Genomic DNA, 14,286 nt, shown 5'->3' with positions numbered 1-14,286 from the left:
CGCATACACATATAAGTAATAGTTTTTACAGTCACAAATAATTATATATAATTAATGTGCAAATAATTATTCAGCGAAATATTATCACAAATTTTTATAGAAGGGTCAAATGTTTTAGTAAGAATTATCATATATCATGATGATGATGGCTTATCATCATGACAATCATTTTGCAATTCATATTACAGTTCCGTTTTCAGAAAAATATATGTACGGTTGAGGGAAAAATATATGTAAGTTGTTTAACTGTTTTCATTCAATATAGGTATAAAGAATTAAAATTTATAAGACAATGAAGATAGTATAGTGTGATTAATTCTATATTAATATTTTTCTGTTTTTTTAAATCTATCAAATTACTATAATATAAGATTAGTAAATTAGCATTATAAATTACGATAATATAAGATTAATAAATTAAATATTCATGAATAAAAAATAATAAAGTATACATTGTATAAAATTCAAAAGGATAGAGATACTGCATAATAGCAAAACGATACACGCACAACTTAGATTAAATTGGGCCACGAGAAGTAAACAGGTTAGGTTGAAATTTAACCGTTGAATGTTCTATGAAACAGGAATTAATTTAAAATAAATAAAGACTTATTGTACAGAAATAAAATGGTTGAGGTAGAAGCAAAGCATATTCTCCACAGTGGCATTTTTCATCCTGTTTTACGACAATGGCAATCACCAAATGTAGAGATTACGGTTAATGCTCTCATGTATCCAATCTTCATCACGTAAGTGAAATTCATATCTACCGCTTTTATTCATTTACGTATATATGGTAAGCATGCCTATTTATGTTGATTGCTTATAGATTTTTTATGAAGTATGTTAATATTTGCATTTTAAAATAACAGATAGGAAGTAATAAGTGAAAAGAGAGGTCAAATGTTTCTTGAGGTCAATTTGATGTTATTTAAAAATAATTTTTTGCTTGTTATATAAGTGTATAAGAAATAACATATTAATTTTAAAAAATATGTAATTGTGCTTTTCCAAAATTTGTACAGAGATATGAAGCAAGGAAACTTTAACGTTTAATTAAAAATTTTATATAACGCTTCATTTTGTATATAGAAGGTGCATATTTATAGGGATGAACAAGATGCTAAAGATCCCATTGCTAGCATGCCAGGTGTTTATCGGTATGGCATTAATCATTTGCGAAAAATGTTACAGCCATTGGTTTCAAAAGGCTTACAGTCAATATTATTATTTGGAGTATCAAAACACTTGAAAAAGGTAATCTTTTACATAAAGGATCTAAGTAAAGTAATTAAAAAACAATATATTTAATAGGATCATATTGGAAGTAATGCAGATAGTGCACAGAATCCCATTATTCAAGCTATACCATTAATAAGAAAATGGTTTCCAAATCTACTAATAGCATGTGATGTATGCTTATGCTCGTATACTATCCATGGCCATTGTGGAGTTTTAAATGAAGATGGGAGTATAAACAATAAAGCCAGTATTGAGCGAATTTCTGAAATTGCACTTGCATATGCAAAAGCTGGTAAGATTGTTGTTTTTTTCGAATATATATAAACGATGTTATTTATTATCCATTTGCTTACAAAGGAGCTCAAATTGTGGCACCATCTGATATGATGGATGGAAGGATAAGTGCAATAAAAAAGAAACTAGCAGTAGCTGGATTAATGAATAAAGTTGCAATTTTATCTTATGCTGTGAAATTTGCATCAGGATTTTATGGACCTTTTAGAGATGCTTCACAATCTGCACCTAAGTTTGGAGATAGAAAATGTTATCAATTACCTCCAGGAAGTAACGGATTAGCTGCTAGAGCGGCTGTTAGCTTTTATCTTTTCTAAACTTTTAATTTTCTATTAATTTCTAAATATGAGTAAATACATATTTTCCTTTAGGCTAGAGACGTTTCTGAGGGAGCTGATATGCTTATAGTCAAACCAGGTTTACCTTACTTGGATGTTGTTAGACATACAAAAGATGCACATCCAGAGTATCCAATGTTTGTGTATCAGGTTTCAGGAGAATATGCGATGCTTTATCATGGTGCTCAAAATGGTGCAATAAATTTAGAGAATGTTTTAAAAGAAGTTCTTTTATCAATGAGAAGAGCAGGTGCTGATTGTATTATAACATATTTTACGCCATTAATTTTAGATATGTTACAACCAAAAAGTAAATATTAATATCAGTAATTATATAATTAAATGTTTGAGGACATTGATGCAAGATTAAATATACATGAAATGGTAATATTTGGCGTGGTAAATAAAGTAAATATATTTATACATTCTTTTGTTCATTATTTCATAAAACTGATATAAAACGATGAAATGACAACTGAATGTTCCAATGATGATAGAAGAAAAAAAATGATGTACATAGCTAATTGATGTAAAAAGAAGTCCCGTTACCGTTACATTCTATTACGTTGCAGTAGATACATAGAACGTCGAAACGGTTGTTCGTCAAAACAAACTTTTTTTCTGTTTAGATATTCAGGTTATCATATCAAAGGATTATTTTTTCCAATTAATGATGCCTTTAATGTGTACATATGTTTCTCTTATAATATCTACACGTAATAAATCTTTTTAAAAATATCTAATAAACGTAAATGATAAATCGACGAATAAATGTATTATGTATAAATACATTTTTATGGACATTTTATGTAAAGAATAATTAGAATGTAGTTAAATATCTATCCATAAAAAAATAATAAAGACCTTTATATATAACAGACGTTCTAAGCATACAAATATTTTCTTAATATATGATATGACAACGAGTGAATGAATATGGTTTTCGCGTGTTATATGAATTTCTCTTAGCACTGATTCCTCCAATCGTAAGAGTATTCGAAATTTCCAGAAGTACGGTACCGTTGTGACGTGGGCCTATCGATAGCAGCCAACTGTATATAGTTCAACCAACCAACATGCGCCTTTCCTTTAGTACGGATGCTTTGAGACCAATCAACGTAGGCCACGACGTATTCAGCTTGTTAATATCCCGGTGCTGAGATAGGCCTGTAGTCAGTCATTCCTGGTTATTCGTGCTGTTCGCTACATTTGCCCTGAGAATAACTAAGCTTTTTACTTACAAAAAGAAGAAAGAGGCGCACGTTTATTTAATCTGGTAAGTAGCAAATATAGCCAAATATTATTTAGATAAATATAAATATTAATAAATCAAAAACGGTGTTACGTTTAAAACTTCATAGAACCCTAAGAACACTTCATTATCTGCCACGTCTTGTTATAAAATATTGTAGTTTATTTTTTTATATTTTATTCTAAGTAAAAGAATTCCTTCACAAATTTCTTTAAAACGCATAAAGTATTATTAGAACGTTAACTTCAAATCCTAACAGAATGTAAAAGAACGTATTTTAAATGTCTTATAATTATAATGTACCATACAATAGCTAGCGGAATATGTTTGCCGAAATGAAACGTTATACGAATTAATGATTTTACTCATGATTTATTATTCTTGTTAACTACATTTACGAATAATGATGCTATTACCTAATTTTGCTTAAATTTTTTATATAGTGCTTACTTTTTATTGCATTAATTTTATGCGATAATTTTTTATACTTTATACGTCGGTACTAGAATTTTCTATGTACCAACCTAATGTTCATGTTCTCTGTCATATTTTTTAATAATTAAACGCAAACTTGCAAGGTTATATCAAAATACTACATATTAAATAATTTATGCATTTAAAGAGTATAAATTTCAGGAATTGTATGTTTATTTTACAGAAGAGCACTTATATGAAGAAACATGAAGGGAGTTAAAGTTCTATTTTTCCTAGGCTTAGTAACTTTTGTTTTTACAAAAGAAGAGAAACAGAAGGAAGATATTGGGACAGTCATTGGAATTGATTTAGGCACAACATATTCTTGGTAATTAAGTTTAAATAACATTTAATAATGACATATATACATATAGATGTTTAATGAAGAAGTTTATCGAGGAATGAATTATTTCAGTGTTGGAGTTTATAAAAATGGAAGGGCAGAGATTATAGCCAATGATCAAGGAAACAGAATTACACCTTCCTATGTGGCATTTACTGCTGATGGTGAACGTTTAATCGGAGATGCTGCAAAGAACCAATTGACCACAAATCCTGAGAATACAGTTTTTGATGCCAAACGATTAATTGGTAGAGAATGGTCAGATCCTACTGTACAACGTGATATCAAGTTCTTTCCATTTAAAGTAGTTGAGAAAAATAGCAAGCCACATATAAGAATGGCAATTAATGGTGAGGAAAAAGTATTCGCACCTGAAGAAATCTCTGCTATGGTACTTGGTAAAATGAAGGAGACAGCAGAAGCATACTTAGGCAAGAAAGTTACTCATGCTGTTGTTACTGTACCAGCTTATTTTAACGATGCCCAGAGACAGGTAAATATGAAATATGTAGTTTAGAGAACGAATTATTGGAATATTAGTGATTAAATATTTATTAAAATAAGTACTAAACTAGTACTATAAATAAATAAGTGATTATTTTTATTTAGGCTACTAAAGATGCAGGTACTATTTCTGGACTTGTCGTTATGAGAATCATCAATGAACCTACAGCTGCTGCAATTGCTTACGGTTTGGATAAGAAAGATGGAGAAAAGAACGTGTTAGTTTTTGACTTGGGTGGTGGTACCTTTGATGTCAGTTTGCTTACAATTGATAATGGAGTGTTTGAGGTTGTTGCAACAAACGGTGACACTCATTTAGGTGGTGAGGACTTTGATCAACGTGTAATGGATCACTTTACCAAACTGTATAAGAAGAAAAAAGGCAAAGATATTCGCAAGGATAGTAGAGCTTTACAAAAATTGCGTCGTGAAGTTGAGAAAGCTAAAAGAGCACTCAGTGTTAGCCACCAAGTATGTTTCACTATAATTTGCTAAAAAATGATTTAGTAATATCTATGAATAATATTTGTATAACTTACATCTTTATCTTGTCATAGGTGAGGATCGAAATTGAATCATTCTTCGAAGGTGAAGACTTCTCCGAGACCTTAACGCGTGCCAAATTTGAGGAGTTGAACATGGATCTTTTCCGTAGTACCTTGAAACCTGTACAAAAAGTTCTAGAAGATTCCGACATGAATAAGAAAGATGTAGATGAAATTGTACTCGTTGGAGGTTCCACTAGAATTCCTAAAGTTCAACAATTAGTTAAAGAATTCTTTGGCGGCAAAGAGCCGTCACGGGGTATTAATCCTGACGAGGCCGTCGCATATGGTGCTGCTGTGCAAGCTGGTGTCCTTTCTGGAGAGCAAGATACAGATGCTATTGTACTTCTAGATGTCAACCCACTTACTATGGGTATTGAAACTGTTGGAGGTGTGATGACTAAACTCATTCCAAGGTAAGAAAATATTCGCTATTTTTTATGTTTATGTTTATGTATATAAATAATTTTATTGTTTGTGTTTTTTATTTGTTTACAGGAATACCGTGATTCCGACCAAGAAATCGCAAATCTTCTCTACTGCGTCTGATAATCAACATACAGTAACGATCCAAGTATACGAAGGTGAACGTCCAATGACGAAAGACAACCATCTTCTGGGTAAATTCGATCTTACTGGCATCCCACCAGCACCAAGGGGTATACCACAAATTGAAGTTACCTTTGAAATCGATGCTAATGGTATTCTACAAGTATCTGCTGAGGACAAGGGAACTGGAAATCGGGAAAAGATTGTTATTACCAATGACCAAAACCGTCTTACTCCCGATGACATAGAAAGGATGATAAAGGATGCCGAGAAATTTGCTGATGATGACAAAAAATTAAAAGAACGAGTAGAAGCACGCAATGAACTCGAATCTTATGCATATTCTTTGAAAAATCAATTAGCTGATAAGGAGAAACTTGGCTCGAAAGTTAGCGATTCCGACAAGGCCAAAATGGAGGAAGCTATCGAAGAAAAAATTAAATGGTTAGAAGAGAATCCAGATACTGATCCAGAAGAATATAAGACACAAAAGAAAGAACTTATGGATATTATTCAGCCCATTATTGCCAAATTGTATCAGGGTGCAGGTGGTGGAGTTCCACCAACCGGAGGAGATGAAGAAGATCTGAAAGATGAGCTTTAACTAAAATATGATCAGTACTTGTATTCGTCCTAATTTAGACTGAATTGATACAGTCTCATGCAAATGTGCAGAGATTAATACGTCGTTGATATGTCGAGTATAAAAGACTGGTCGACGAACGTTTGTTATCCATTAAGTTACATCAGAAGTAAACAATACATGACTGTGGAAATTAATCTATGTATTGTACTACAGCATATTTGTCATAACAGTCATGATTTTAATTTTCTCGATAAAAGAACATATATCTAATTGAAGGAATTTTATTACCGAAAGTAGCTTCACTAGTTTCCACATAAGATATTGCGCGTTAATTTATTTTAATTAATTGTTTTGTATGTTTCATTACATATACTGGAATAAGCAATTATGTAATTCGCGTTACAGGTTTTGCAATGCGCTGTGTGAGGACAGAGTGAATGTGCAAGCGTGTATGACTTGCGCCTATTACTGCCTGTAGATAAACTATATCGTACTATGTACAATATAGCTGTTCTGTGTGAATGAATGTCATATGTATCAGTATCACGGAAATAAACATTTTTTCAGTAAATTACAATAAAAATACTCTTTTCAGTTATAATATACTAGGTATCTGAAAAGAAATAATATATAGAAACAGATTTGGAACAAATTTTATTTGAAGATATGATTTAGTATTATAACAAAAACAATTGAAAATTCACAGATAGGATTAATTCTCTATAGCTTTAAATACCTATTGTGTTTAATCAAAATATAATATTAACAGATGTAATAATAGTAATACAATATACTCTTTTGTATAATTTTTTAATATTTTTGCTTACTGAAGCAATTCAGTCACTAAATACTTTTTTCACATACAGATTTAGGTACAAAAATAACGTCGAAATCCCGTAACAACCATTTTCTGTAGTGGAATCTTCTGTGGTAAATTTTCTATGACTTTCTTTTACAGTATAGATTTTGGTTTTATAATTTAGAAAAGTAACTATATTAGATACAAGATTAAAAAGTAATAATACTATTGTCGATCAATGAACTCAATCACACAAAATAAAGGACGTCATATATCTCGCATAATAATTGATTTGCAAAAAAACATATTATCGTACATTAACGATGTTTTTTCTTCTACGAATACAATAGACATAGATCGAAATGAGGAAAACCATTTATGAATGCAATAGATATCGAAATGAATAATAAATAATTCATAACTATATATATTAAAATACCTAAAATGAATGTCTACTTTGCAAGTTTAGAGTACTTTTCCCTTTAATAAAAACAGTAAGGCCGAGAAGTAGGCATTTTCGGAGGCATAATTAGTGCAACCCAATTGTGAATCCGTCGATATATTCAAAATATATACGAGGTATTTTTTCATTCTTTTTGTACAATCGTAACATTTAACAGTTTTTTTTTGGCATTGCTTAAAAAGGTTTATAAGTGATAGATGGTGAGTACTTTTCTCACGGATCATTGGAGGGTAGTACACCAAAAATGCAGGTACAATAAGTTTTTCTCTTCTTTTTTGAATCTTATTAACCCTAAGGAACATGTCGTTACAATTATGTATAAGTCGAGACTCCGATAATCAATCAACAGTATGTTCGTGTGTAAAATATTTATATGAATATATATATTCATGAAATGAATAATTTGTGCTTCCTTCCTAATGAAAATTAAATATTTCAGATCGAAATACCAGGTCATTTTTTATAAGGAAGCTAACTTTTTTGTTTGAACTTGCTTTATCTTTTTATGCATTACGTACATCAAACATTACGAAATGTAAAATTTTTATTTCTCCTTTTTTTCTTACGGTAAATATTCTTTTTTCTTCTTAACTAGCATGAACACATTGAATATATTGTTTTTCATATTTCCATTAGGTAGAACAGTACAACCTGAACTTTTGTGTGGACTTTAAAAGAAAAGCGCACGTGTACAGTATCTTTCCAGGCGGATCTGTTTTTGCATTGTGGTAATTTTTATATTTTTTTTTTATTTTTTTTTTTCTTTTTAACATTCCGTTTTTAACATCGGACGTATTCTTACGATAGATAATGAACATGCTTAATTTAAGCTATACGATCGAAAAGAAGTTTTCTTCATAATTTCATCAAAAGCATTAAAAAATCTAAAAGTATATACTTTCTTTATGATTAATGATTCCAATATTGATAATCATTACCTTTTAATGTCATTGCCAAGTCAATTAAAGATCACAAAATATAATACGCAATAAAAATGGCAGTTGTAAAATGACAGTGATATAATACATAATTAATGATTATTTTAAAATTTATATGTTTCTCTTCGATCGTTAAATGAAAACATGTATGTTAAACTACTTTGCATGATGTAAACGAATAAAGTAAGCTACAAGTATAGATGTAGCATATATTCTATTATTCTTAATGAGTAAATAATAACTAGATGCGCGACTATTAAGATACTTTTCCGTCTATCTTTCGTAAAGTTTTTTATGAAAAAAATTAATTTCCTCCCTTTTATGAGACGACAAAAACCGCTTAACGCTTAGCCAACCGCATTAAAGTAAATCGCTACATGGCCGATCGGGCATTTCCCATTTAAACCTTAGGAAGGCGTTTTTTTTTTTATTATTATCAGTTATTGTTTACATGGAATTGTTTCCAAGTAATTGGACCTTTTTAGCTTTTATAAAGTACAGTATATAATAAAATACACCAATTTAGTGGTGTTGACTTGTCCGAGCATGGTGAGAAACATATAGTTCGCTGTGGCGCGCGCGGTTGACTAAGCGTTAACACTTTATATAAATAACCTTCCAAATGCAATACAAAACTTCATGAATGTCTGTTACCAAAAATGTATCTAAAAATATTATTATTTTTAATAAGTTATAATTTTTAGATAGTCCTCTAAGGTGTCGCGCAACTAAGGCTGAAGATTACAGAATGAACTTCATTCGGAAAAATTTAACTTCTCATACAATAATTATTTTCGGTATTGCAAACATAATTCTGTTTAAATCTTACTTTTTCTCTCTGAAGAAACTATAATGTTCTTATACTTTGCAGATTTATATGTATTAAAATTAATAATATGTAATTAACGTCGATCTATGAATTACCAAGTAGGCTGGAAAGAACACGTGAATATTTAAGCACTTAATTTAAATGTTTGTCAGACCTGAGAATCCATCCACGCTGTACTTTTTAGCAACATTTCTTAAGAAGAGTTTGCTTCTCACTTTGGAAACCAAAGGATCCCACGAGGGTAATTCAAGGATCGAAATAGAAACAGAGGTATCTCTCGATACTGCCACATTTTTTTTTAACAAAAACTGATGTGCTAATAGATATAGATACTAATCAACAAATGAAGCAGATACATGGTGCGCCTCTGGTTACATTTACTTACTTTTTCACCTAGTTTGAACAATAACAATGTACTCTGTATCACAGTATTATATTAGTAGTGTATTTAGTATTTGTCGCATTTACTTTGGATATGGCAAATATGAAATATAACAGTAAAATTATACTAATGTAAATCTACATTCTTTGGGGCTAAATGCATATCACAGTGGGAAAATTTTCAACATTTCTATCTTTTTTTTTTAAATTCTTATTGGAATTTCCAGAAGCACACCAGTCTTCAATAATGTATCATCTTAAAAATCACGTTACATCTATATATCTTGTTAAAGATATTACAGAAAGCTTTACCGCCAACCAGTGGAAATAAGCAGGCAATATTAAAGTAAAAGTATCTTTTACCATTAGTTAAAAATGCACCTTAGGTTATTTAAGATACTTATTTTGTATCTAATATGCAGTCTTATCCTAATTCATTTAGCTGTGCAACTAATTTTATCAAATGGAAAGCGATAAATTAGTAAACATGTACCTGTTCTCTAAATGATACAAGATGGTCCATGGCGTTTCAAACATCTTCATTTATCTAATCAAGTGGTCAATCACAGGTGTATCACAATCATTTACTTGTCAATTATTAATTCATTTATCACTGTATCGTTCTTTTAAATAAATATTTACAAAATTTGTTGGATCACTCTCTAGAGACAAATGAAATTACTATCAAAAGTTACACAGCTCACCCTAAACACTAAAAACATGCAGTAAATATTTAGTAATGTTTAGTAATGTGTTAGTATTAACATGAGATAATTATAGGATTATGAGCTAGTAATGAAAAATAATTAAGTGCCGAATCGTTCTTCCTTTCATCATATAAAACCTAACCCCTTAACCTACAACGTCGTGGTAGACTCTTAGTACGTCCTTTGGGCCAAACATGAAGAACACGTGCGAGAAACGTTGTACGTTCTTCGGGCAACATGCGACAAACTCTTTTTTTTCTTGATCCCATTCGAAACTTAAATCGTAGGGAAAGGGGTTAAACAAACAAAGGAGAAATGTACATTAAATGTATAAGTATAGTTTTGTACTAAAATGATTGATGTGAATTGTCAATATTAATATTTCAGTACGGAAAGAATTCGTTTAGACTAAATAATTTTTTCGGCATTTCAAGATAAATTGTTTTTACATCCTATTTAAATGTGTCCTTTTGAATAGTTAAACATTATCATTTATTAACAATCTCCTTCGTTTTAATAGCAGAATTTCAATAAACGAAAAAGTTTAAGCCTCATTTACCGGTTTTTGTGGTACTTACAAATATGCAAAAGTTGCACGTTAATAGTGATTTTAAGTTTAATTTCAATTATTTTATATGTTCAACTAGTGCATGCTCTGACTACTATATAAGTATCAGACTAGCAACATTTATAGATTATTGGAAACTATTTTACGAGACTGATTTGTAGTAATCTAACTATTTCGAAGTATTTCTTAATTGATGGGCTCATAAAAATTATTTTTGACTTATCTGTTTAAAAATCGAATTAATGTCATTTTCAAAGCGTAATAATTGATTAGCTAGTACTGCTTGCCAAAGAAGAAATTGTTGTGCATGCAGTGACTAAAATAGAGATTTTGCAAAAGCCTGTATAACTACAGGAACACTAGCATCAAAGCCGTTAATTGTCAAAACATCCTTGTCACTCTTCTGTTTGCGATAAGTCGACGAAGAGCACACAGCACAATTTATTAATCTGAAAAGAATTAAATAATGTACAATATCTCCATATGATAATTTTTGCGAAAAAATAATTTAGAAAGACATACTTTGTATTCGTAAGTTTGAGTTTTGTTTTATATGCCTCGAGAGCTTTTTCAGATGTATCAAATTTCTCAAATATTTGATCTACAATGTTAATAAATACGTCGTATTTGTGGTTTTGGTGAGCAGCCCATGATATTGGCTTAGCCAAATTTATGCTTCCACCAGGCATTTGTTGTAATCTTTTCATAGCTTGACCAAAAGAAGCCGTTTTATCAATGTTCATAACATGAATTCCAAGATTCTTAAACGTGACAATGGTGACGTTCTTCTCACTACGAAGAAGTGCAAGTGCAATCATGCACGCTGCTTCTGCACCATTCACATTACCGCTACGCCAAGTATTTGTTTCCAACATTGCTTTATTCGTATTGATCGTCACCATGTAACGTAAACCAGTTGGTTGAATATGCTAGATAAAAATAATTAATATAGTAAATAAATACATATATGAATGCTTTATGAACATTTTTTATTTATACTTACAAAGAAGGAAATATTCAACATTTTGTAAAGGGCATCAATGATTTTAGAATTTGGTTTAGACGGAGCTGGTGATGGTTTATCAATTTGTTCTTTGACTTTTCTCTTTTCGTACGTTAATGGTCTTCAAAAGTTACATATCAGATAATATTAATAAAATATAAATAAGGAACACACATTGGAAATTATTTTATTGTACGACTTACTTTCCAGAATTTTCATAATCTCTTATTGTAACTAATACTAAAGCTGGATGAACCTTATCTCGGGCAATGTTTTCTTCATTAGTGATTTGATCTATTATTTTGGAAACTGTTGGTGAGGTTGGTTTTAATAATTTAAGATTGTGTATTCTTTGTAGATTGGTTAAAAGCATGACTAAATTCATCGATGGTATTAGTGCATTCCAAACCTACATATTATTCATAATTATAAACCAAGTGTATCTTATTTTCTGAAGAAATTTAGTTGTCTTTTAGTCATACCTCTTTAGATTTCAACAAGTGTCCGGGTACATGATCTAATGTTAATTTGTACATCTCCAAAAGACCTGCTGCTCGAACTTCATCCGTACAGTGTTTAAAGTCTTCGACACGTTCAATATAATCTAGAATTTCTTTAAGTGTAGGATCTTCTGCAGGGTATTTTCTCACTTCTTCTAAACCATGTATTACATATCTAAGGACCATTCCTCCCCCTATTTAGCAACGTACTGTTTAGTTAAAATTATTTTTACTTATATATGATTAATAAATATCAAATAAATTAGGCAAATACCAGGATTAATAGGTACAGGATGAGACAATTTTATGATATCTTTATGCTTCCAACCATATCTGCCTTTATATCTTGTAACACACTTTGCTAATTCCATTGGTGTTTTTGATAAATACCAGTTATTTACAGCTTTTCTTAAACCTTGACCCCATCCATGTTTTGAACTACCAGTTGCATCAAGTTCTTTGTTTTTACTTATTTGAGAAGCAAATTTTATAAACAAAATGAAATGCTGTGGTGATATACAAATTTTATTTAAAACTGCATACGCTGCATGACGTAAACTTTCACTTTTCATCTGTCTGCAGCAAATAGCAAGAGCAAATACCAATGTTTCTGGATTAGGGACAAGATTACTTTCAAATGCCTGTAAAAGATAAAATGTTTCAAATCGTTATCATAAATTAATTATATATAATTGATTTTAATATTTATCATGAGATCTTACCTTTGTGATGATTTCAATTGGTAATAATTGTTTCTCTGTATTTTCAGCTAATTCTTCAATAGACAGGACATTTTTAGCCAGAAAATAATTATGAACAAACCAGTTTCCAGGTTGATAATCAGGATATTCTTTACCAACATAAAGAAATTGTGATAATCGTACTTCAGGATCATTTGGATCCAAATCTACCGCCATTTCTTACACAATACTATAAAGAATAATTTATAAATTTAGAGAGCATGTAAAATAAGAATTGTTTTTTATTTTATTTATACAAAAGCTTTTTTTAGTTATATAGCTTGAATTTATTCCTGCATATTTAGTTATATAACAATAATCCATTAACAAAATATAGGGAAATATATATAATTGACAATTAGCAATAACCGTATATTTTAAATAAATCGATGTTCAAGTAACTTTATTAAAATGTATTACAAATGTAATTTTGAATAGCATATATTTACAACTTTATTTAATCATGTATGTTTGTAAGTGTGTATATGTATGAACGATCTTTTTAACTTTGACTCAAGCATTAGTAATTGTTTATAAGAAAATTGTAGAAGGAGCTAATTTTCATACACATACAGTGTATAATAGGACATAGTAACAGGTATCACTGAATGACCTGATAAGGTAACATAAAAATACGGGATATGCCACTATAATAATGTATGCTTGGCTTCATAAATCATAGAGGTACAATACTTGTACGGTTGCAAAAAATTTGATAAACTTTTAAATGTCATTATGTACATTCAATCCTTATTACCTTGTGTTAATCGAAAGAGTAACAACCGAAAACACAACCATACAGTACGACGTTTTATGACGTACAAGAATGTACTGACGGAAGAAGTTATATGGTCCGAGTATAACCTGGGTCAAGTGCAAAGCACGAAAGCTCATTGACCCTCAGAAAACAGTAAATATGTTAACGAAATAGAATTTTTTTATATAATAAAAAACAAGATTCTTCTTCTAAACTTTTTGTTTACTAAATGTATTTGTTTTTTCTTTATCAAAATTTGATGAATTTTTAAGTATTTTTCAAAAGACCTCTTTTACCGTAATATGCGAGACAATAGTGAATATTCGTTGAATGCGCACGCATTAAATTTTTCCGTAGTTACTAGTTTTTAAAATGACAGGTTTAAGATAGTTGAATAAAAAAGAAAAATGAAAATGTTTTCATACATTTCTCATTCATTTGTTTTCAACATTTTAATTTTTTGTTTAATTTGTT

General features: G+C 30.1%; 2 protein-coding genes across 6 annotated transcripts; one reads left to right on the top strand and one right to left on the bottom strand.

Annotated features, from left to right (window-relative positions):
* The first annotated feature begins 122 nt into the window (after positions 1 to 122).
* On the top strand, positions 123 to 6,710 carry LOC132905249 (endoplasmic reticulum chaperone BiP). Of its 5 annotated transcripts, XM_060956380.1 has the most exons (7): positions 596 to 749; positions 1,110 to 1,210; positions 3,868 to 3,928; positions 4,016 to 4,436; positions 4,553 to 4,918; positions 5,005 to 5,408; positions 5,491 to 6,710. In XM_060956380.1, the coding sequence occupies exons 1-7, from the start codon at positions 628 to 630 to the stop codon at positions 6,143 to 6,145; spliced, it is 2,130 nt and encodes a 709-aa protein (XP_060812363.1). In that variant the 5' UTR covers positions 596 to 627; the 3' UTR covers positions 6,146 to 6,710. The 5 variants fall into 5 exon arrangements, with proteins under 5 accessions (XP_060812360.1, XP_060812361.1, XP_060812359.1 ...); XM_060956377.1 differs by lacking the exons at positions 3,868 to 3,928; positions 4,016 to 4,436; positions 4,553 to 4,918; positions 5,005 to 5,408; positions 5,491 to 6,710 and adding exons at positions 123 to 233; positions 1,315 to 1,534; positions 1,600 to 1,832; positions 1,908 to 2,297 and having other exon boundaries at positions 621 to 749; positions 1,110 to 1,257; XM_060956378.1 differs by lacking the exons at positions 3,868 to 3,928; positions 4,016 to 4,436; positions 4,553 to 4,918; positions 5,005 to 5,408; positions 5,491 to 6,710 and adding exons at positions 136 to 233; positions 1,315 to 1,534; positions 1,600 to 1,832; positions 1,908 to 2,297 and having other exon boundaries at positions 608 to 749; positions 1,110 to 1,257.
* Positions 6,711 to 6,765: 55 nt separating this feature from the next.
* LOC132905253 (RNA-binding protein RO60-like) lies at positions 6,766 to 14,070 on the bottom strand. Its single transcript, XM_060956387.1, has 8 exons — positions 13,813 to 14,070; positions 13,038 to 13,245; positions 12,590 to 12,956; positions 12,298 to 12,509; positions 12,019 to 12,224; positions 11,816 to 11,936; positions 11,335 to 11,741; positions 6,766 to 11,261 (listed from the first exon to the last, which is right to left on the bottom strand). Exons 2-8 carry the CDS (start codon positions 13,230 to 13,232, stop codon positions 11,129 to 11,131), a joined length of 1,641 nt encoding a protein of 546 aa, XP_060812370.1. The 5' UTR covers positions 13,233 to 13,245; positions 13,813 to 14,070; the 3' UTR covers positions 6,766 to 11,128.
* Between the last annotated feature and the right edge of the window lie 216 nt (positions 14,071 to 14,286).

The sequence above is a fragment of the Bombus pascuorum genome, chromosome 3 (genome assembly GCF_905332965.1).
Source record: "Bombus pascuorum chromosome 3, iyBomPasc1.1, whole genome shotgun sequence".
Lineage (NCBI taxonomy): Eukaryota > Metazoa > Arthropoda > Insecta > Hymenoptera > Apidae > Bombus > Bombus pascuorum.
Note: the sequence above shows the minus strand (reverse complement) of the source record. Positions and strands in the feature narration are given on the sequence as shown.